This window comes from Hypanus sabinus, chromosome X1, assembly GCF_030144855.1.
Source record: "Hypanus sabinus isolate sHypSab1 chromosome X1, sHypSab1.hap1, whole genome shotgun sequence".
Classification (NCBI taxonomy): Eukaryota; Metazoa; Chordata; class Chondrichthyes; order Myliobatiformes; family Dasyatidae; genus Hypanus; species Hypanus sabinus.
The window spans coordinates 27,625,374-27,649,365 of NC_082738.1; the positions used below are offsets into that span (position 1 = coordinate 27,625,374).

The 23,992-nt window shown below is 42.8% G+C and overlaps 1 protein-coding gene across 2 annotated transcripts in view; it reads left to right on the forward strand.

The window, feature by feature from the left end:
• The window catches only part of LOC132384726 (activin receptor type-1-like), a 119,026-nt gene that overhangs the window by 43,817 nt on the left and 51,217 nt on the right, over positions 1-23,992 (forward strand). For both annotated transcript variants that reach the window (XM_059956139.1, XM_059956138.1), the window contains exons 3-8: positions 3,324-3,397; positions 7,845-8,078; positions 9,700-9,933; positions 17,925-18,118; positions 19,677-19,776; positions 22,342-22,488. In XM_059956139.1, the coding sequence (XP_059812122.1) occupies positions 3,331-3,397; positions 7,845-8,078; positions 9,700-9,933; positions 17,925-18,118; positions 19,677-19,776; positions 22,342-22,488 (976 nt within the window). In that variant the 5' untranslated portion in view covers positions 3,324-3,330. The remainder of the gene's footprint in view (positions 1-3,323; positions 3,398-7,844; positions 8,079-9,699; positions 9,934-17,924; positions 18,119-19,676; positions 19,777-22,341; positions 22,489-23,992) is intronic.

The following is a 23,992-nucleotide window of genomic DNA, read 5'->3' on the forward strand; positions in this document are numbered from 1 at the left end:
GCACGAGAACAGGCCCTTTCCCCCACCACGGTGTGCTGAACCCCATTCCAAATGAAACTGTCTATACTACCTGCAAATGATCTATAACCCTCCACTCTCTGCATATAGAAGCCTCCGTCCATTTCCATTTCCCTCCGTTTCCTATCCAAAAGTCTCTTAAACACCACTATCCACCACCACCACCCTCAGCAGTGCATTCCACACACCCATCACTCTCTGTATAAAAAACATTTCCTTTAATCTTTCCACCCTCTCACCTTGAACTTATGTGCTAATGTTTGACATTTTTATCCTGGGAAAAAGAATCTGACTGTCTACGTCTCTGAATCAGAATGATGTTTATCATCACTGTCTTGTGTGTCATGAAATTTGTTGTTTTGAGGCAGCAAAAACATTTTTTTAAATGCTATAAGTTACTAAATAAATGAACAGTGCAAACAAAGAGGAATAGTGAGGTAACATTCATGGGCCATTCAGAAATCTGATGTCAGAGGTGAGGAAGGTGTTCCTAAAACATTAAGTATAGCTCCTGTACCTCTTCCCCAATGGCGGCAATGAGAAGAGGGAATCTATTCTTCTCATAATTTTATAATCTTGTATCAGCTTTCCCTTAGCCTCTGATGCTCCAGAGAAAACAATGCAAGTTTTCCTGCCTCTACTTGAAGCTATAATTGCCCTGAAACTGAAGAAATAGTAAAGAATCAAACAGGCCTGGAGTCACTTATAGGCCTAAGTGGATCCAGATAAAGGCAGCAGTTTTGCTACGTCAAAGCACCACAGTGAACCAGAAGGGTTTGTAAAATTACGGTCTACTAGTTTCATAGTCATATTTTCAAACATGTATATATCATGACGAATTTAAATTTCTCAGTTTCCACTGGATAGATTTGAACTCATGTTTCCAGATTAATAATGCAGATCTCTGGGTATGAATCCAGTAGCTCCACCGGTATGCTACTGTCATCTTTATGGTAAGATTTAAAAAAATCCTTTGACAGCTTTAACTGTGTTAAGGGTGGTCATCCAAACTTTGACGAACTTCTATAGATGCACAGTGGAGAGTACCCTGACTGGTTGCATCATGGCCCGGTGTGGAAACACCAGTGTCCAGGAATGGAAAAGTCTACAGAAGGTGAATAGATACAGCCCTGTCTATCACTAGCAAAACCCTCCACACTTTTAAGCACATCTACAAGAAGCCCGGCCACAAGAAAGCAGCATCCATCAACAAGTACCCCCACCATCCAGGCCACACTCTCTTCTCATTACTACCATCAGGAAGGAGGTACAGGATCCTTAGGTCCCACACCACCAGGTTCAGGAACAGTTATAACCCTACAACCATCAGGCTACTGAACCGGCGTGGATAACTTCACTCACCTCAACACTGAACTGATTCAACAAACTGCAGGCTTACTTTCCAGGACTCTACAGATCAAGTTCTCGGTATTATTTATTTATTTGCACAATATGCCTTCCCTTACACATTGGTCGTTTGTCAGTCTTAGTTTATGTATAGTTCTCATAGATTCTATTGTATTTATTCATTTTTCTGTAAATGCCTCCAAGAAAATGAAACTCTAGATTTACTATGTCCATACATATATCTTATGGCTTATGTCTTGGTAAACTCATTTATATTGTAACTATTATGTATGTTTTTTTTCATATGTAATGGAATGTGTATGTTGGTAATTTCTTTATCAATATATCATCTGTATTCTGTCCATATTACTAATATTAATAAAAAGATTTAGAAAGAAAATGAAACTCAATGTACTATATGGTGACATATATGTACAGTACTTTGATAATAAATTTAATTTGACTTTTGACTTTTATCCATGGATGAAAATGAGGCCACAGTGGGGGGAGTGGTATCCTCAAGTGAGAGGAAGAAAGGACTGAAAGGACAGATACTGCAAATCTGAAATAAAAGCAGAGAATGCTGGAGACACTCAGCAAGTTGTACTGTATCTGTGGAGAGAGAAACAGAGTTGAAATTTCACATTCAAGACTCTTCATCTGACCTGAAACATTAACTCCATTTCTCTCTCCAGAGATGCTGCCTGACCTGTTGAGTGTTTCTGGTGTTCTTAGTTTTTTATTTTAGAAAGAGAGAACCTACGGCTTTCATTCCCTTGGACTTTCTCTGTTATGGTTGTACAGAGGGCCTGGCCACTGCTTTTTGTTTTGTGATCCTCGGGTATGATATATTGGCCCTTGAGTGAGGAGAGGCAGATTCATCTGAGAGTTAGCAGAACTGAAAGGATTTAATTACAAAGACACGTTATACAAACTGAATTCCCTCAAGTACTGAAAATTTAGGTACGATTAGACTGGGGTGGTAGATTAATTTGTCATTGTTAATTGTCCTATGATTAGGCTCGGGTTAAAATCGAGGAATTGGTCGTGGCGTGGCTCGAAGGGCCGGAAGGGCCTAGTCTATGCAATACCTCAATAAATTAAAAAATGCCTGGAAGAACGGAATCACCTCCTCCTGTCTGTGTGAACCAACCTGTGTGCAAAGGTCTCCAAAGTCAATGGATCACTCAAACACACTGACTCATTTCCAATCAACAGGAGCTAAATGTTTCTTGGGCGTCAGGTTGCGGATAAGGGGGGTAGGGGCTAAGTGTAGAGAGAGGAGGAGAATGCTGACCTTGGACCAAATAACTCTAGTGAAAAACAGGGCTTCTGACCCCCGGTTCTCAAAGTGTCCATGAAACCAAGGGTGCATTATTCTGAATCTTTTTCCAAGATGAGTGACCTTTATCTCCCCTAATCCCAACCTTGCTCTCGCCCGCCGCTTTCTCTTTAATTATTTGACTGCTGTATCCCTGAACTCAAGGTAGAGAATATGCTGGAGCAATGTAGAGGGAGCTTCAGTCTATGTCTGACCCTGGAGTGTGTGATGAAACAGTGCAGAGGGAGCTACACTCCGAGTCAAACCCAAGCTGTCCCTATCCTAGGAATTTGTGATGGATCCTGTTGAGATTTATGGAGAATCAGATCATTTTCCATCATGTTGATATGCACAAGTTGGCCCCAAATTCTTTCAACCAAACATTTGCTTCTCAGGCTTGGTCAGTGTTCCCTTGGACGTGAATCAAGGAAATATGTGTGAAAGTGACTAATGTTTAACCGTAAGGGTATTGATTCTCCACAGACTCTCTGTGAAACTTTGCCAATCATATTTCAGGCCACCTTGGAGGGTGTGTAGTTAGTAACAGAGAAGGAAATATGGGGAATACCAACTTGATTTTGATAAAGTCTTCATTAAAATGCAATCAATAAAACCATATTTTTCCCTCACATTGCAGATCCCTGATGGCGGAGAGATCACTCCTTACTTATGCACTATTGATACTTGTCTGTTCCCTTCTTCATGTGAAAGGTAATCTTGGTGACTGGTAAATCTCCCTCCTTAGTTCTTCTTTCTAGGAAAAGTATGCACATTTGGAAAGTTACTGCTGAATTTCTACTGACTTCCTTTCAGCTTGCGAAGTCTGCACCACAGCATTGAAAAGACTTCTCCACCTCTGTTTCCTTTGACAATTAACTTAATTCTGTGTCACCTGATTACTAACGGAGAACCACTTTCCCTCCACAGCCCATCTCTCTGCAGTTAAAGCCAGAAGTCATAATCTATCCTGGTTGACAGAACTCAAGCTTTCTTATGCCTTTAAAACTTCTATTTCTTCTCCACACTCAATCTTGTCCTGGTCCAACCATGTACAGTAGATATACAAAGTGCATTCATTACCTCTACCTTCCTCAGAAGACTAAAGAAATTTGGCATATCTCTCTTGACCTTTATTGATGGACCATAGAAAGCACCCTATCCAGTTGCACCATGGCCTGGTGTGGCATCTACTTTGCCCGAGACAGCAAGAAACTGCAGAAAGTTGTAAACATGATTCAGCTCATCATACAAACCAGCCTTCTCTCCTTTGACACCATTTAGACTTCTTGCTGCCTCGCAAAAGCAGCCAACAAAATCAAGTCCCCCTCCCTTCCTGAACATTCTCTCTTCTCCTGCAGCCCCATCAGCCAAAAAATACAAAAGCTTGCAATAAGTACCACCAGGCACAAGGACAGCTTCTATCCTGGTGTTATAAGACTATTGAGATGACCTCTTGTATGATAAAAACAAAATCCTGTCTGGGTAGTCTCCAGCCCCTTGGTATGAACATCAAATTCTCCAACTTCCGGTAATTCCCTCCATCTCCCTTCCCCCATCCCAGTTTCACTCTGTCTCCTCTTCTAGCTGCCTATCACCTCTCATGATTCTGCCTTCTACTACTACCCATAGTGCTTTCCCCTTAGATTCCCTCTTCACCTCTCCTGCCTATCCCCTCCCCCACCCCTTGATCTTTCCTCTGATTGGTTTTCCCCCCTCCCCCCACCTTCTTTATAGGGCCCCTGCCCCCTCCTTCTTCAGTCCTGACGAAGGGTCTCGGCCTGAAACACTGACTGCTCCCTTCAATGGATGCTGCCCAACCTGCTAAGTTCATCCAGCTTGTTTGTACGTGTTGAAAGGACAAATTCCTGATCTCTCAATCTATCTCATTGTGGCCTTGAACCTTATTATTGACCCGCACTGCACTTCCTCTGTGGCTCTAACATTATATTCTATATTCCTTCTTCTTTTGTTCTACCTTGATGTACCGATATGATGAAATGATCTGTTTAGATGGCAAGCAAAATAAAAAGTTTTTCACTGTACACGTGACAATAACAAACCAACTACAAATTACCTCCTAACACTCTTAGATCTTAATTAGTCAGGTCAGCCAAGCAGTCACCATTCTCGTCCACCCAGCACCACTACCACTCAACGCTTCACCGAATCCACAATTTATGGACTCACTTTCAAGGCCTCTATAACTCATGGTTTCATTATTATTTACAGTATTTATTTATCTTGTATTATTGCATAGTTTGTCTTCCTTTACACATTGATTATTTGTCAGTCTTTGTGTCTAGTTTCTCATTGACACAACGGTTAATTATCAAAGTACACAACTCTGAAATTCTTCTTCTCCAGATAGCCATGAAACCAAGAAAGAAGAGAACGATCATCAACTCCCGAATCCCCTCTCCCCACACAAAAAAAACAAACAAAAACGAAACAGGCACATCAACCCTCAAATCTCCACCCCATCCCCACACATAAAAATCAAGAAAGATCGGGTGAAAAACACAATATAAAAAGAAACATTGAGAAGAGTCCATAGTCCAAGTCCATATCCAAAAAGCAGAAAACCTGGGTAACATTCTCTGGGCACAGCAGCAAGCTCTCCCCTCTCTGCCAGCAGAGTGATCCCACCAGCGATCAGTTGGCAGTCTCCCTTCTCCGTAGCAGAGTGATCCCACCAGCGATCAGTTGGCAGTCTCCCTTCTCCGTAGCAGAGTGATCCCACCAGCGATCAGTTGGCAGTCTCCCTTCTCTGCCAGCAGAGTGATCCCACCAGCGAGCACTCACCTTCCACGTTCACCTCGAAATTTCAATCACCCTCATCACTTTAATCGGCAAACAATGGAAGCTTTCATTGGCAAAATGCAATGGAACATCAGCTCATATACCTTCTCACCACGAGGTTTGCGCACGCTGCCTCTGTCTCCCGGAATCCTCTGAGAGACTGCAGAACGTTGAAACACCCAAACAACCTCAAAACTCCAAATCACGGGCTCCAACAATTCCAGAATCACATTCAAGATGAAAAACAAATGTAAAAGACATAAAAGAAGTGTAATATATGGTTTGATGCTCGATCCAGAAAATGTCTTGTGGGAGCATTGTACACAGGAGCCAACTTGACTGGAAGTACTGTTGTATAAAGAAGTACTGAAGTGTAAAAGAGGCGAGAGTGGATATCAGACCACTGGAAACGATGCTGAGAGGTAGTAATGAAATGGCAGATGAACTGAATTAGTATTTTATATCAGTCTTCACTGTGGAAGACACTAGCAGTATGGTGGAAGTTCCAGGTGTCAGGGGTCATGAAGTGTGTGAAATTACCATAACTAGAGAGAAGGTTCTTGGGAAACTGAAAGGTCTGAAGGTAGGTAAGTCATCTGGACAAAATGGTGTACACCCAAGGATTCTGAAAGAGGTAGCTGAAGAGATCGTAGAGGTATTAGTAATGATCTTCAAGAATCACTAGATTCTGGAATGGTTCTGGAGGACTGGAAGATTGCAAATGTCACTCCACTCTTCAAGAAGGGAGAGGCAGAAGAAAGGAAACTATAGGCCAGTTAGTCTGACCTCAGTGGTAGGAAGATGTTGGAGTCGATTATCAAGGATGAGGGCTCAGGGTATTTGGAGGCACATGATAAAATGGGCTTTCATCAGCACGGTTTCCTCAAGGGAAAATCTTGCCTGACAAATTTGTTGGAATTCTTTGAAGAAACACCAAGCGGGATAGACAAAGGAGAATTGGTTGATGTTGTGTACTTTGATTTTTAGAAGGCCTTTGACAAGGTGCCGCACATGAGGCTGTGAACAAGCTATGAGTCCATGGTATTATAGGGAAGATTCTAGCATGGATAGGACAGTGGCTGGTTGGCAGGAGGCAAAGAGTGGGAATAAAGGGAGCCTTTTCTGCTTGGCTGATGGTGACTAGTGGTGTTCCACAGGGGTCGTTGTTCGGACCGATTCTTTTTACATTATATAGCAATGATTTGGATGATGGAGTTGATGGCTTTGTTGCAGACAATATGAAGATAGGTGGCTGGGCAAATAGTTTTGAGGAGATAGAGAGGTGAGAGAAGGACTTAGACAGATTAGGAGAACAGGCAAAGAAATGGCAGGTGAAATACAGGTTTTGGAAGGCTATGGTCATGCACTTGGTTGAAGAAATGAAAGGGTTGACTATTTTCTAAATGGTGAGAAAATACAAAAAATCTGAGTTGCAAAGAGACTTGGGAGTCCTTGTGCCAGATTCCCTAAAGGTTAATTTGCAGGTTGAGTCTGTGGTGAGGAAGGCAAATGCAATGTTAGCATTCATTTCAAGAGGGCTAGAATATAAAAGCAAGGATGTAATGTTGAGACTTTATAAGGCACTGGTGAGGCCTCACTTGGAGTACTGTGAGCAGTTTTGAGCCCTTTATCTTAGAAAGGATGTGCTAAGACTGAAGGAGGTTCATAAAAATGATTCCAGGTTTGAATAGCTTGTCAAATGAAGAGCGCTTGATGGCTCTGTGCCTGTATTTGCTAGAATTCGGAAGAATGAGGGATGACCTCATTGAAACCTCTTGAAGAGTGAAAGGCCTTGATAGAGTGGATGTGGGAAGGATGTTTCATCTGGTGGGAGTGTCTAAGACTAGAGGACACAGCCTCAGAATAGAGCGGCATCCTTTTAGAACGGAGTTGAGGAGGAATTTCTTTAGCCAGAGAGTGGTGAATCTGTGGAATTCTTTGCCACAGGCAGCTGTGGAGATCAAGTCTTTATGTGTATTTCAGGCAGAGTTTGATAGATTCCTGACTGGTCAGGGCATGAAGGGGTATGAGGAGAAGGCAGGAGATTGGGGCTGAAAGCATAATTGGGTCAGCCATGATGAAATGGTGGAGCAGACTCGATGGGCCAAATAGCCTAATTCTGCTCCTATATCTTATGGTTTTATGGTATTTCTTTGGTCTACTGTGAATGCCTGAAAGAAAATGAATCTCGGGGTATGTGGTGACATATGCTTACTTTGATCTGCTCCTGAATACACTCATTCCCCTTGTTCTCTCCATCCCATCTCTTCCCTGCCACTTAGAAAGTGTTGCATTTCCAGCTTTCCACCTTCCAATGAAAGGCCATGAACCTGATAAATGATGCAATGTTTCCTCACAGGTACGCAGATGACTGAGTGTGTGTGCGAAGGAGAAGGCTGCACAGGGCAGCGGTGCTTTGGCCACTTCTGCTATCTGACTCTCAGCATTGAGGATGGGAAGCAGGTCCACCAGAAGGGTTGTCTGAATGAGCACAGTGATAAGAAATGCAACCAATCACAAGTCCCAGAGAAGATAACACAGTGCTGCACAGGTTTCCTCTGCAATGAAAACTTGATCTCTAAGTCTAAGCTAGGTATATCAAAGTGTTGTGTTTGTAGATTATTATTTAATTTCTGCCTGCAGAAATAAAAATATCAGTCTCTTGGACAGACCTCTTGTATAGAGACCAGGCCTGTATGTACAGATTCCTTGAAACATGATGGAACAGTGCATAGTTCAAGAGGCAGATTGAAAATGTCTGTGAGGACTTAGTGAGCTGGTTGGTGCAATCTTTTCATAATGCTGCTTACATTGTAAATACATGCTGCTATATATATGTGTGTATTTATATACACGCACGTTTTGTTCCATTCCCCTATACTTCTCAATTTATTTTTAGTTAATTCTTTATTCTTAGTAATTGTCGAATGTTGTTTTTTGTTGCATGTCACGCCAACACACCACGGCAAATTCCTAATACATGTAAATGTATATGGCGAATGAAGTTAATCCTTGGTCATCAATCAGAAAACTGAGAGGTGATTTCATTGAAGCGTATGGGGTTTAATAACACAGGTATGGGGCTGATGTCTCTCTTGGCTAGTGTTCCAAAGAGGAATCAGGGGAAACTTCTTTAGACATAGTTAGTAAATCTTTAGAAATCCCTACCTGAAAAGGCTTGTGGAGGCTTCTTTATCGAGTAGAGTCAAGTTAGAGATTTTTTGTAGATATCAACGGATCTGGGTTAAAAACACAGAACAGTACCAACACTGGCCCTTCAGCCATGGTGTTGTGCCAACTTTTTAACCCACTCCTAGTTCAATCTAACCCTTCCCTCCCCCATAGCCCTCCATGTTTCTTTTATCTATGTGCCTATTTAAGGGTCCTTTAAACGTTCTTTATGTATCTGCCTCAACCACCATACCTGCCAAGTCGTTCAACGCACCCACCACTCACTGTGTAAAAAAAGTTACCTCTGACGTCCCGGCTTAACTTTTATACAATCACCTATGCTCCCTTGTATTAGCCATTTGACAGTCAGAAAATAAAATCTCTGACTGGCCATTCTATCTATGCCCTCTTTTCGTCTTATACATCCTATTCAGTCACCTTTCACCCACCTTCACTCCAAAGAGAAAAGCCCTAGCTTGCTCAACTTCTCCTCATAAGACTTGTTCTCCAATCCAGGCAGAAACCTGGTAAATCTCTAACCTTCCATAAAGTTTCGACAGCTTGCCTATAATGAGATGACCACATTTGAATACAATACTCCAAGAGTGGTCTAACCAGGATGTTACAGAGCTGCAAGATTACCTTGCAGCTCTTGAACTCAATCCCCCAACTAGTGAAGGTTAACTACCTTTTCAACTTGTGTGGCAGCTTTGAGGGATCCATGGAAGTGAACCCCAAGATCCCTCTGTTCCTCCACACTGCTTAGAATCCTGGCATTAACCCCGTATTCCACCTTCAAACTCAACCTTCCAAAAGGAATCACTTCACATTTCTCCAGGTTGACCATCCGCCACTTCTCAGTCCAGTTCTGCATCCTGTCAATGTCCCAGCGCAACCCCTGCCTTCCCGGAACTGTAATAATAGACATGTTCCTTCCAGTGACGGCCACAGCACCTGGGTGCTGTGAGACCAGGGTAACACTGTAAGACTTGGTATGAAGTCCTTAATAATGCCATGTTTAATTGCTTCCACCACATTTTCAGGGACATCGGAGAAGTATGACTGTGTGTGTCAGAACGGATATTGTACCGAGGACCACTGTACTGGCTCCAAGTGTTATGTCTCAGTGATCAGTGAATTCCCAGATGAGGTGGTGAAAGGCTGTTTAACAAACGACCTTCAAGAGGCACCCTGTGACAACTCAATACCATTTGTCAGCATGCAATGCTGCATAGGCCACTTCTGTAACCGCAACCTCACCGTGAAAAAAGTGGAAGGTAAACGGGTCTCTCAGTTACGTTTAAGAGAAAATCTGCAGATACTGGAAACCCAAGCAACACCCACAAAATGCTGGAAGAACTCAGCAGGCCAGGCAGCATCTATGGAAAAGAGTACAGTCGATGTTTCAGGCTGAGACCCTTCGTCATCCAGGCCTGATGAAGGGTCTCAGCCCAAAACATTGACTGTACTCTTTTCCATAGATGCTGCCTGGCCTGCAGAATTCCTCCAGCATTTTGTATGTGTTTCTGTGTTAAATTTACCTCTGTGGATCAATGGGACAAAGCTGTATGGTTTTTATCATGTGCCTTGGCTTGAACAGGCACAGACTACTGTCATGGAGCAAGGCAGAGGGCAGTCACTACTGCTGGAGCAGCTTTGAAGATCTGGAGAGATGCAATCTGCTGGTGTCCTCCTGCACTGACTTGCTGCCTGAGTTTATGGTGGAAATCCAGCCTGACTATTTTAGGGTGTCAGAGTTATGGTGGTCGAGGGGTGGGAAGAGAATGATTGGGCTTGTCCAGATACTGGGTCCCAAATGAAGGAAAAGAACAAGAAGTCCCCAGCAGCCTCGCAACATTACCTTTGTGTCACAGCAGGACATGATGCATCCTTCCCAGTAGAACCCCCATGAAATTTCAGGGTCATTATTTCCTTCAGAAGCTGTAGTGACACTGCTGCTATGTAAACATCTGGTTTTGCCAATAAGGCTGATACCTCATTGTTACAACGGAGTTAGGCTGCCTGTTTCTAATATCATCAATCTGTGTATTCCCAGGAGGTGATTGCATTTTGGAAGTATATCTTGGGACAACCTTGGCTCAGTCGCTAACACTCTCTGAGTTGAAAGGTTGTAGGTTCAAATCTTATCCAAAGGTGTGCTGAGATAGGACTACACTGCTAAAGAGGCTGCCTTGCAGATTAAATACTAAGCAAAGGCTTCATCATCTCTATCATGTGGAAGGTAGAAGATCATGTAGCTTCATGTTGAATTCCACAGAATTTTCCTTGTGTCCTGTCCAAACTATATTGTCATAATTGGTTGATAGGCCACTTGAGGTATAATTTTAAAAGCTAGAATAGCAAAAGACACCAACATTCCACAGGGTAGATGAGCTAATGGCACAAGATTAATTAAAGGTTCAGGTCTCATTGACAGGATCTGGGAATTAAATAGTCATGGGTGTTCAATGCTTAAGAAGGACAAGGCAGAACGTAAAAGGAGGCAGGGTGGTGCTATAAATAGGGAGGTAGATCAGTATTGTGGTTAGAAAGGACCTTGGCTCAGCAAGGCCTGATGGGGAAGTACAGCCATATTGGGTGGAATCAAAAAAGAGAAAAAGGCAGAAAATATTGGTAGGTATTATTGAGAGCCACCAAATAGTAGTTGTAATATCAGGCACAGAATAGGCCTGGAACTTAGAGAAGTGCTTAAGAAGAGTAACAGAGTCATAATAGAGTGGAGAAGTCAAGTCAGCTGTGATAGAGAGGAGGAACATTTCACAGAGGATGGTTTCTTAGATCAATATCTTAAGGAACCAACTAGGGAAAGGACTAGTGTAGACCTTGTGGAATGAGAAAGGGTTAATTAATCATTTTGTTATTTAAGGGACCTTTGGGGAAGAATGACCATAATGTGACAGAATGTTACCTCAGTTTGAAAGAAATATAATTTCATATGAAACTAAACCCTTAAATCTAAACAGAGGAAGCCATGAAGGTATGAGGGAATTGGTTGTGGTTGATTTAGAGAATACATTGAAAGGTATGACGGTGAACCAGAACTGGAATCAAATTTATCATCATTGACTTATATGAGGTGAAGTGTGTTGCTTTGTGGCAGCAGTACAGTGCAAGGACATAAAATTGCTTTAAATTACAAAAATAACAAACAGTGCAAAAAAATAAGATTCATGGGTTCATAGAGCACTCAGAAATCTAATGGCAGAGGGGAAGAAGCTGTTCCTGTACCTCCTCTCTGATGGTGGTAATGAAAAGAGGGCATGTCCTAGATGGTGACGGTCCTTAATGATGAATGCTGCCTTCTTAGGGCATCGCCTCTTGAAGGTGGGAACAGTCGTGTCCCTAATGGAGTTTGTTGAGTTTACAACCCTCTGCATTGGCCTCTCCATACCAGGTGGTGATGCAACCAGTCAGAATGTTCTCCAATGTACATCTGGAGAATCTTCCAGGAGTCTATGTTGACAAACCAAATCTCCTTATATTCCTAATGAAGAGCAGGCAATGGTTAGTGTTCACTAAAAGAATGCATAAGTAGCAAAAAAAAATCCTCTGAAGCTCAGAAATTTGGAAAATGATTTTGTTGTGGGTGACAAGAAAAATTAATGAAAGAAATAAAACCCAGAAAGATGCTTATGAAGTTGTCAGAAATAGCAGTAGACAGAGAACTGAGAGTTCAGCACCAAAGGAGCAAAAAAACAGTAAGCAAAGAGAAGGTCAAACTTGAGAGTGAACTGGTGAGGAACATAAAAAAGGACTGTAGGAACATTACAGGAACATTAAAAGGGAAAGTTTAATGACGGCAAAAGTGCCCCCTTGTAGAAAGGGGCAGGAAAATTTATAATTGGGAATAACTGGCTGTGAAATTAAACAATTACTTTGTATCTGCCTTCATTGAAGACAACAGCGGAGAATCTGACAGGTACGTTAGAGAATCAAGGGTTGTGTGAGAATGAGGAGCAAAGGAAATAAGTATTGATCAACAAAATAAAACTAGACAAGTTCATGAGCTTGAAAGCCAACAACACAATAATCTACACCCTGAAGTTTGGAAAGACATGGCCATAGAGATAGATGATCTGGTTCTCATCTTCCAAAATTCCATAGATCCAGGAATGATGCCCATGGAATGAATGAGAGAAAATGTGATCACACTGTTTAAGAAAAGAAGGAAAGAAGAATCTGAGCTGGTCACCTAATGTCTGAAAAATATTAAAATGGAAGATATAATAACAGATACTTTGAAGAAAAGCAACATAGATTTACAGTATGAAGAGAAATCTGCTGGTGTAGATGGGGAAACCAATAGATGAAGTGAACTTGGAGTTCCAGAAACTTTCAATACAGTCCCATAGGAGACAAGTCGACAAGGTGAGAGCACAGAAATTAATTATCAGGCAGAATGGGGATAATGGTAGGTCTAGGAGGGTATCTCAAGGAATCAGCTGTTCACAGCCTGGACCAGCTGTTTGCCCAAGGTCACCCAACTGTCCTGTTTCTGAGTTTGCTTTTGTTCCTACACTAGGTGGGGGTGTGAGTGGGGAGGGAGGATGCACAGAGGTGTTGGGGTTGGGAGCATATGGATAAGTTGAGGGAACAGGGATATGGATAAGCAGAGGATTTGGTAAATGATAAGAGATCAGTGGTGATGATGTTCAAATGGACTTGGATGTGCTCATATGCAAGTAAATGAAAGTCAATATGCAGGTGTAGCAAGTGATTAAGAGGACAAGTGATATATTAGCCTTTGTTATAAGAAGGTTTGAGTACAGAAATAAGGAAAATCCTATTCCAATTGTATAGGGTCTTGGTGAGACCACACCGTGGGCAGTTCTGATCTCTTCACCTCTAATTGCCACTGAGAGTGCAGCGAGTGTTCTCCAGAGTGGTCCAGGGATGGTGGGTTCCTCACGTGAGGAGAGATTGAGTCAACTCGGACTGTATTCTCCAGAGTTTAGAAGAATAAGAGAGGATCTCATCAAAATTTGAAAAATAGTCAAAGGACTTGAAAGGATAGATCCAGGGTGTTTCCACTGGCTGAGGATACCTTCTCAGAATCAGGGGTGGTCTATTTAACATTGAGATGAGGGGATAAAATCTTTCCCTCACAGGGTGGGAAAACTTAGTAATTCTCTACCCTGGAATCTTACAGATGCTCAGTCAAAAAGAGATTGATAGATCTCTGGATATTAACAATATCAGGGATATGGAAATGGTGGTAAGAAGATCAGTCCTGATTATAATGAATAACAGGATGGATTACTCCTGCTCCTATTTCTTGGGTTCTAAATCTTAAAGTTGTGAATGGTATTACATGTACCGTTTGAGACTGGGCATAGAGAGACTGGTGCAGAGTGGTGCAAGGTGGCTTGGTTTCTTGACTCGGAGAAGATCTATCACTGGTGGTAACCATAAGCTCAAGGTTGTGCCTTTTCATTCTGACCTTTGCCTGTTCAAGCCACCTGACCCAAGAGAGGAAGCCTCACAGTGAAAAGGTTAAGCTGCAAATGCCACTTTGGAGCCACCTTGTGGTCAAAGCCTGCACATTCTGACTGTTAACATCGTAACATTGGAAACCTTGGCATTGGCATCTTATCAGAAAATCATGGATTAAATAACAACAAAAGAATGTAAGATATGTGCACAGGAAGCACATGTCACGCACAGGGTTTTAAATCCAAATAACTCTTGAAATCACCTGTACAGAACATGGGACCATGTCTGTATATATTCCAACATACTCTACGTGTCTCCCACATTCACTGTCGAGCACCTATGCTCCATCCACCAGGAAAGGTGAAATTTCCTGGTAGCCACCCATTTTAACTTTACTTCCCATTCCCATTCTGACACTGGCAGTCCATGCCCTCCTTTGCTGCCACGATGAGGCCACTCTCAGGTTGGAGGAGCAACACCTCAATTTCCATCTGGGTAGCCTCCAGCCTGATAGCATGAATATTGATTTTTCTAACTTCCCCCCCCCCCCTTCTCCATTCCTCATTCTGGCTCCCCTATTACCCCTTCTCTTCTCCTCACCTGCCTATCACCTCCCTCTGGTGCCTCTCCTTCCCTTTCTCCCATGATTCACTCTCCTCTCCTGTCAGATTCCTTCTTCAGTGCCTTACCTTTTCCACCTATCATCTCCCAGCTTCTCACTTTATTTCCCCTCCCCGCCCACCCACATACCTACCCCTCGCCTGGTTTCACTTTTCACCTGTCAGCTTTTACTCCTTCCCCTCCCCTCCGCCATCTTACTCTGGATTTTCCCCCTTCCCTTTCAGTCCTGAGGAAGGCTCTTGCCCCGAAATTTTGACTGTTTATTCCTCTCCATAGGTGTTGATGGCCTACTGAGCTCCTCCAGCATTTTGTGTGTGTTTTACTGTCCAGTGTTAGTTCTCCACCTGAGGGAAACCAATTTAGTTTAAAACCTTTCACTGGAATATTTTGATATTCAACTTTTCCAACTCCATGTAATCATTTCCAATTAGTACTCATTTCCTTTGAATGGGATTTTTTTCTAGAAATTATATTGCACCCCTAAAGTCAATAAATCAACTTTTCCACTCATAGTAAACACTGCAGAAGTTAAATATGACTTAAACAAAGTGGTAAGAGAACTTGGTGTCTTCCTTTGTGACTGTATTCTATTGGGAACAAGGTATCTTAAATTTCTGAGAGGGCAGGAAATTCGGTGGGGTGGTCAAGTGGGGTACCTCAAGTGGAGAGAGATCTCTGGTCTCTGATGAAAGTTGTTTCATCAAGTGAGAACACTCAGAGAAAAGACACATAAAACTAAGAGGTGGACTATGGAATACTGGGGTCCAGTATGGAATACCCTCCCTCCACAGTTTGTTGAGGATGGTTGATCATTGGAAATGTTATATCCAAGAATGATCAGTTTTTAATTCAGGGAATGAAGTGGAATAGAGCCAGGCTCTTGATGATGTGAAATAGGGAAAAGTTCTGGGGAATAGGCAGGAAATGGAGACAAAGCCAACTGTTTGTACATGTAGATGAAGGGAACATGCAGATCAGTCACTGAATGTTGGAATAGGTTGGAGAAGCTGAGTGGCCTCCTCCTGTACCCATGTTAGAATGTATGTTTACCACCCAGTTATGGTGAATAGATAGTGAAGTTGGTTACCATGGATTACAGAAGGATCTTGATCAGCTGGGTAAGTGGGCTGAGAAATGGCAAATGGAGTTTAATTTAGCAAAATATGAGGTGGTGCATCTTGGGAAGACTGACCAGGGTAGGACTTGTACAGTGAACAGTAGGGCCTTGGGTAATGTCAACATAGAACACAGCACAGGAACAGGCCCTTTGGCCCAGAAGATTGTTCTGAATCACTTAAATTAGTAATCAAATGGCCAACTAAACTAATCCCTTCTTCCTACACAATGTCCATATCCTTCCATTTCTCTCACATTTATGTTCCTATCTAAATATCATTAAAAGACCCTGATGTTTCTGCCTCTACCACCACCCTAGGCAGTGCATTTCAGGCTCTGTGTTTAAATAAAATTGCCCTTCACATCTGCTTTGAAATTACTCCCTCTCACCTTAAGTGCATGACCTCTGGTATTAGACATTTCAACCCCGGCAAAAAGACACTGTCTGTCTACTCCATCTATCCCTCTTATAATCTTATAAACCTCTATTAGATCTCCCTTCAGCCTCCACCATTTCAGAGAAAATAACTCATGTTTGTCCAACCTCTCATGATAGCACATGCCCTCTAATCCAGGCAGCATCATGCTAAATCTTTCCTACACCCCCTCCAAAGCCTCGACACCTTTCCTGTAATGGGGTGACCAGGACTGTATCCAATACTCCAGATGCAGCCTAACTGGTGTTCAAAAAGCTGCAGCTTTTGAACTCAATTCCTGGACTAATAAAGGCACGTACGCCATTCACCTCCTTAACCACCCCATCAACCCGTGCTGTGTTGCCACTTTCAAGAAGCTATAAACGTGGACCCCAAGATTCCTCTGTCATCAACACTGATAAGGGTCTGGCTCTTAACAGTGTACTGTCTCTTTACATTTGCCCTACCGAGGTGCAACACCTCACATTTGTCCAGGTTAAACTCCATCTGCCATTTCTCCGCTCTTATCTGCAATTGATCTGTATTGTGCTGTATTCTTTGCCAGTCTTCTACGCTATCCACAACTCCACTAATCTTCATATTATCTGCAAAATTACTCACCCATCCATTTATATTCTCATCCAGGTCACTTATATACATCACAAACAGCAGAGGCCCTGGTGTAGAGGTCGCAATGTTGTAGAAGAGAGGAGCCTACAAGAATAAGCATATAGATCCCTGAAAATTGGTGTCACGGGTAGACGGGATGATAAAGAAGGCTTTTGGCATGCTGTCCTTCATCAGTCAGGGCATTAAGTATAGAAGCTGAGATGTTATGTTGCAGTTATATAAGACATTGTTGAGGCTGCATTTGAAGCGTTGTGTTCAGTTTTAGTCACCCTGCTATAGGAAAGATGTCATTATGCTGGAAAGAGTGCAGAGGATATTTATGAGGATGTTGCCAGGACTCAACAGACTGAGTTGTGGAGAGAGATTGAGAGGTTAGAATTTATTTGTTAGAGCACAGGAGAATGAGAGGAGATCCTATAGAGGTGGATGAACCATGAGGGCATAGATAGGGTGAATATGCATAGTCTTTTTCCCAGATTTGGGGAATCAAGAACAAGATGGCAAAGGTTAAAGTTGAGAGGGCAGATCTTTTATAGGAACATGAGAGGCAACTTTTTTACCCAGAATGTGGTGGGTGTTGATGCACCATCAATAACTCTCGGAGACGGGAGGCAAAAGATAGGCTTTTATTAGCTGCAGACGTGACCACGACATCCTGGAGACTGAGGGAGGAGCAGTGCCTCCAATCGCCTTTATACAGGGGTCTGTGGGAGGAGCCACAGGAGCAGTCAGCAGAGGGGTGTGTCCAGACAGGTATATGTAGTTCACCACAGGTATATAGAACCAGCTGCCAGAGGAAGCAGTTGAGGTGGATACATTAACAACATTTAAAAGATACTTGGACTGATACATGGATAGGAAAGATTTAGAGGGATATGGGCCAAACGCAGGATATTGGGACCACCTTAGATGGTAATCCTGGTCTGCATGGACCAGTTGGGCCAAGGATTTGTTTCTGGGCTGCATGAACATGTGACACTATGAGGTTGATACTTACTGCTCATTGTCTCCTGTGATTTCTCTTTTCTCAGAAACAAAGGAAAACTTCTCTTCCCTGGTCACAGTGGTAGTCCCAGTTCTGGTGCTGAGTGTTCTGGTAGTCCTGCTGCTGCTGTTCCACCAGAAACTCTGTAAAAACAGAATGATGCCATTTTTGAACAAGGACGAAGAACTGAACCAGACAGAAATGCTGAAAATAGCTGAGCTTGGAGACAACACAATTGGCGTAAGTTTTCAGTCTCTCCTTGCCTGTAAACATAGCATAGAAGGGAAACAAGAGTTGACCAACTGTGAAGTTGCTCTCTGAGGAAGAGCAGGTAAAATGTTTCTGAAAGAGCAAACTGGGAGCGTCCTTTCCCTTGGTCTGTGAGTAACAAAATGTCCAGGAGCTGGGAAACACAAACCCTGGCTTAATGCAGGGCAGGTTAAGAGTGAAACATCTCTATGGATGTTCATTGCAGCAGGGAACACAATAGCTCTATCAGCTGTTGCAGGGTACAAATGGAAAAGGAATGGGTGGTTCTAAAGGGTTATTGGCACAATGAGGTTTACTGTCATCCTCTGTAATTACAGTCATATCTTTCTAACACAAAGAAATGTACATCGGGGCAAATTCAATTCTCATCCAACCAGCAGACCCTCTTGCCACCTGGACTGTTCGGTATAACAGACTGGAAATTCCTGACCACTATATTATTTCCACTCCTCTTTCTCCTAATCCATGTGATTCATGGTGGGGGAGGCATCTTCACTATGATGTCATGCGAATGCTAATGTCGGTGAGTGACAGTGGTCACCAGCTGTGACGTGAGTCACTACTAAGCCTGGCTCTTCCTTCACCTACCACCAATATCTCCCTTACCACCATATGTCACCGAGCACCCATCTCTGAATTCCAGTCGTAGAGTCATAGAGCCATACAGAATGGAAACTGGCCCTTCGGCCCTAGATGTCCTTGCCGACTGCGTTGCCCAGTAAGATAGTCCCACTTGCCTGCATTTGGCCCATAGCCCTCTAAACTTCTCCTATCCACGTACTAATCTAGATGGCTTTTAAATGCTGCCAATATTCCTACCTCAATCACTATGGAGCTCATTCCAAGTATGCACCATTCTTTGTGTGAAAAAGATGCCCCTGAGATCTCTTTTAAATCTCACCCTTTGATCTTAAACCTATGCCCTCTTTCCTTGAAGAAGATGGCAGTTGGTCATCGGAACATCGGTTATAATCGATACCTGTACTCAGTTGGAAGCTTGAAAGAGATTATTCATCTTTACTCGTCCCTGGTGAAAAGACTACGTGATTTCATCCTGTCTATGCTCCTCATGATTCTGTATACAGCACCTCTACCAGGTCACCGCTCAATCTCCCACGTCTCAGAGAATAAATACCTACCTAGTCTATGCAACCCCTCCTGTAATTGAGGCCCCCAAGTCCAGGTAACATCCTGGCAAACCTTTTCTGCACTTTTTTCTTGTTTAATAAGACCTTTCTCTAACAGAGTGACCAAAACTGTTCACAGTACTCCAAGTGTTCCCTCTCCAGTGCCTTATATAATTCCTGAGAAAGAGGATTGGATATTATGTTCCCAAATTCTTCCAACTATATGAGGAATATAAGAGAATCTCACATGGAGCAAGAGGGTTTATCGGCCTCTTTCTGTGATGTCACGTACAATTTTGTTAAACAATGATGCCTTCAACTGCTGTTCATGTCTTGTGAGTTCTTGCACAGAATCGCTCTAATCCTTAATTAAAATGTCTCTTTTTTGTTTCTCACCTTAGGAACTGTTTGATCATTCCTGCACCTCTGGTAGTGGCTCTGGTCTCCCTTTCCTTGTTCAGAGAACAGTGGCCAGGCAAATCACACTGATAGAATGTGTAGGTTAGTACAAACTAATTCAAGCACCCTCTTTACCTCTTAGAATTCATTTTCATGCTTTGTTAACCTTAGCATTGTGCCTTGAGGGGGAAAGCATTTTAATGAAGGGTCTGAAACGCAGTAAGATGTGGAGGGAGCTGGTTGGTGAGATATGTCTTAGATTGTTCTGGGTTAAGCTATGCAAAGCTGTATGGATTCCTTCTGTTAAAACAGTACTGCATTTACATGGTGTCTTTTATTACCTCAGGATACTTCAAAGCATTTTATGCCCAATTGACTTGTAGTGAGGCAAGAAACAGTTCCCAATTTTTCCCATTGTCATCACAAACAAAACACAATGTTCTTGGTCAGAATCGGAATCAGGTTTATAATCACTGACAAACTGTATGTCGTGAAGTGTGTTGGTTAACACTAGCAGCACGGTGCAATGTACGTGGTATAATATAAATCTTAAGAAATGAGAAATATATATAAAAATTAAATAAGTAGTGTAGAAAGAGAGCAAAAATAGTGAGGTGATGTTCATGGGTTCAGTGCCCATTCAGAATCAGATGGCAGAGGGGAAGAAGCTGTTTCTAAAATGTTGAGTGTATCTCTTCAGGTTCCTGTACCTCCTCCCTGATGGTACCAATGAGAAGAGGGCCTGTCCTGGGTGATGGGGTTCTTAGTGATGAATGCCGCCTTTCTGAGGCATTACTTTTTGAAGGTGTTCTCAGTGCGGGGGAGGCTAGTGCCCATGATGGAACTGGCTGAGTTTACAACTTTCTGCAGCCTTTTCCGATCCTGTGCAGTGACTCTCCATACAAGACAGTTGTGCAACCAGTTAGAATGATCTCCACAGTACATCAGTAGAAATTCACTTGAGTCTCTGATGACTTACTAATTCTCCTCGAACTCCTAATGAAATGTAGCTGCTGTTGTGCATTCTTCATAATTGCATCAATATGTTGGGCCCAGGTTAGATCCTCAGAGATGTTGACACCCAGGAACTTGAAACTGCTCACCCTTTCCATTTCTGATCCCTCGATGATGACTGGTGTGTGTTTCTTCAACTTCCCATTCCTGAAGTCCACAATCAATTCTTTGGTCTTACTCATGTTAAGTGCAAGGTTGTTGTTTCAACACCACTCAACAAACTGATCTACCCCACTCCTGTACGCCTCCTCGTCACCGTCTGAGATTCTACTGAAATTGGCATATTCATAGGTGCTGTTTGTGCTGTGTCTACCATCTCAGTCATGGGTGGCTAGGCACAGCAGACAGCCGAGTCACACATGACTACCAACTCCCAAGTACTGCCAGTTACCCTGCACCTCTGCAGCGAGTATATGTACTGACCAGAGTGCTGAGCTTCCAATTAATGGGAATTGGAAGGAATTAAATGTCAGTGGACAACACGGTCAGCTAATGGGCTGGAGGGGGTGAGCGGATTCACCCAGCTGGAGTAAACATGCCATTCCTGAGCAATCAAGACTCATTTGCTCAGCAACGAGGCTCAACTTAAACAGCACAGTGTCACATGCAATCTACAAAGTGTATTTGAAAAGAGACATAAAAGCTCGAGAGAAACAGTTCTCAGGACCAAAACGACGACAGTGATTCCCCATACAAGCAACATGACTGCCTTCAGCCAAGTCAGGTAAATAAAAGAGAGTTAAGGATCATTCTCTGCCATTTATAGTAACATCGTCTTCAGGTGTGTGTGACGGAGGCCTTATTTAAGCCTGTCTATTTCAGTAGAAATGATGGTCTTGCTATAAGCAGCCCATTTCCTCAGCATGGCAGTGTTCCAGTCTACAGAATGGGACTTGAACCAGAAACCTTCTGAGTCAGTGGCAATAGCCATTCCGACTGAGTCGCAGTAACTTAGCCTGTGGATCAAAGAGTAATGCATACAAAGTGCTGGAAGAACTCAGTGGGTCAGGCAGCATCTGTGGAAAGGAATAAACTGTGTTTTGGGCTGAGACCCTTCATCAATGTTATGTTTTGTAACTTCAAAACTAATTGAAAGAAAAACGCAAGCCCAGGGATGAATGTGTCTACTTCGTTTTTACTTTAGTGAAGCACGCACATATGACATGGTGATGTGTGCCATTCATGTACTTTTACACATAACCTGTAATGACTTAAGTAAACAACAAAGAGTGCTTAGTCAAACAATATATTTACTATACTACTGAAATATTAAATACACCCTCTTCCCAGCTTAGCTGTAAGATAATTATATATTTTACGTACAGTATATAGTACCCAGAGAAAACCCACACGTTCCAAGGGGAGGACGTACAGAACAGCACCAACCAGAACTGAACTCCGAACTATGGAGCGCCCTGCGTTGTATTAACCACGACACTACCATGGCGCACTTGTCTATTTTCCCCAACTCAGGTCAAATATTACCTCTGTTAAAAATCAGTTGACTCGGCTTCAATTCAAACTGGGCGTTTGGTGTACAGTTTGGTTCCACAGCGAGAAATGAATGTCCAACCTTCGCTGCCTCCCTTCCCACTGCAAAGCCACTGGAAAATCCCAGCTCCTGTTTCCTAATCTTCGTTTGCCTTTGCTTAGGGAAAGGACGCTACGGTGAAGTGTGGAGAGGCATGTGGCAGGGGGAAAATGTAGCCGTTAAGATCTTCTCTTCAAGAGATGAACAGTCCTGGTTTAGGGAGACAGAGATCTACAACACAGTCTTACTGAGGCACGATAACATTCTAGGTAAGTGCTGCAGAACTGGGAATGAGAGATCATCAGAGTGACCACATCTCACTGGGGGGGGGGGGTCACTCCCTCCATCCTCACAGTAGTCTAACCACAGCTCTACCTCTTCCTGAAAATGCACAAGCAACATAGTTCCAATATTATTTTAGCCCATTCTTTCCCTATGGAACTAATTTCATCCTATCTTAGCTTCTATCTTTCACCTCTTTCCCAGTCTCTTCCCACTCCTCCAACACCCTCTGTAACAACCTCCATCTTCCTGAGCTCAACCATCCCACTTTGAGTATTAACAGCAAGCCTTCAATATCTCTATCTACATCACAAGAGCCTGGGGCATTTCCCTTCATTGTTGAACCAAAACCCAACCTTCATCCCTGATTAAAAATATTGACTGTCCATTTACCTCCACAGTTGCTGCCTGGCCTGCTGAGTTCCTCCAGCACTTTTTGTGTTGCTCCAGATTCCCGCATCTTCAGTTCTCTAGTTTTTTGTGTCTCTGTGATGTCGACTCAGGACTTTTTCTCTCTCAATTAGCATAGTCTGGCAACAGCTTGCAACACACAACATTTCTTTGTCATCTTCTAAATGCAGCACGAATTGTTCGAACATCCCCATGGCAACACTGGCCTCACCCTATCACAGCTATTTTCCTTGTCCCATCCAGTCGTCTCCATCATCTTCTCTCTTTCTGAAAAACATTTTTCTCTCTCTTTCCCAGGTCTGAAACCTTAACCCTGTTCTTCCCTCGACTGGCTGACCTGCTGAGAGTTTCTAACAGTTTCTGTTTTTATTTCAGAATTCCGTCATCTGCAGTTTATTTGATTTTGAACTGATTCTCAACTACTTGCTATATCTTTGATTATACACAAACAAATCATGAACAACTGCTTTCTCCTGTAAAATCATCGTCAAGTTTTTCTTCAGGCACATTATCAAACATTCAGCTTTAGTGTTGACGCTTCTACCTTCCCCCATCCTCGAGTAATGAACCAAAGAATGTCCTTCGTGTTAAATTCTTTAATAAGTACAGAATTGCCAGCGCTCACCTCCTCTAACATACATTTCATGAATAATGAGCAATACTTGGCCTTGTAATTAAAAGTGGTGCTGAACCGTCAGTTTCTGGAAAATCAGTGGTCAACCTGTACTTCCATCAGTTCCCCCCTCAGTCTCTGATGCTGAAAAGAAAACCACCCAAGTTTCTCCTGCCTCTCCTTATAGTTCATACCCTTTAGAACATTGAACAGTACAGCACAGTACAGGCCCTTCAGCCCATAATGTTGTCCCGAACTTTTAGCCTACCTTAAGAACAATCTAAATCTTCCCTCCCATGTAGCCTTCCATTTTTCTATCATCTATGTGCCTATCTACATGCCAGTTTCTTAAATGTCCCCAATGTATCTGCCTCTACCACCACCCATGGCAGGGTGTTCCACGCACTCAATCACTTTCTGTATAAAAAAAAATCTGTTTCTGACATCCTCCCTCTACTTTCCTGCAA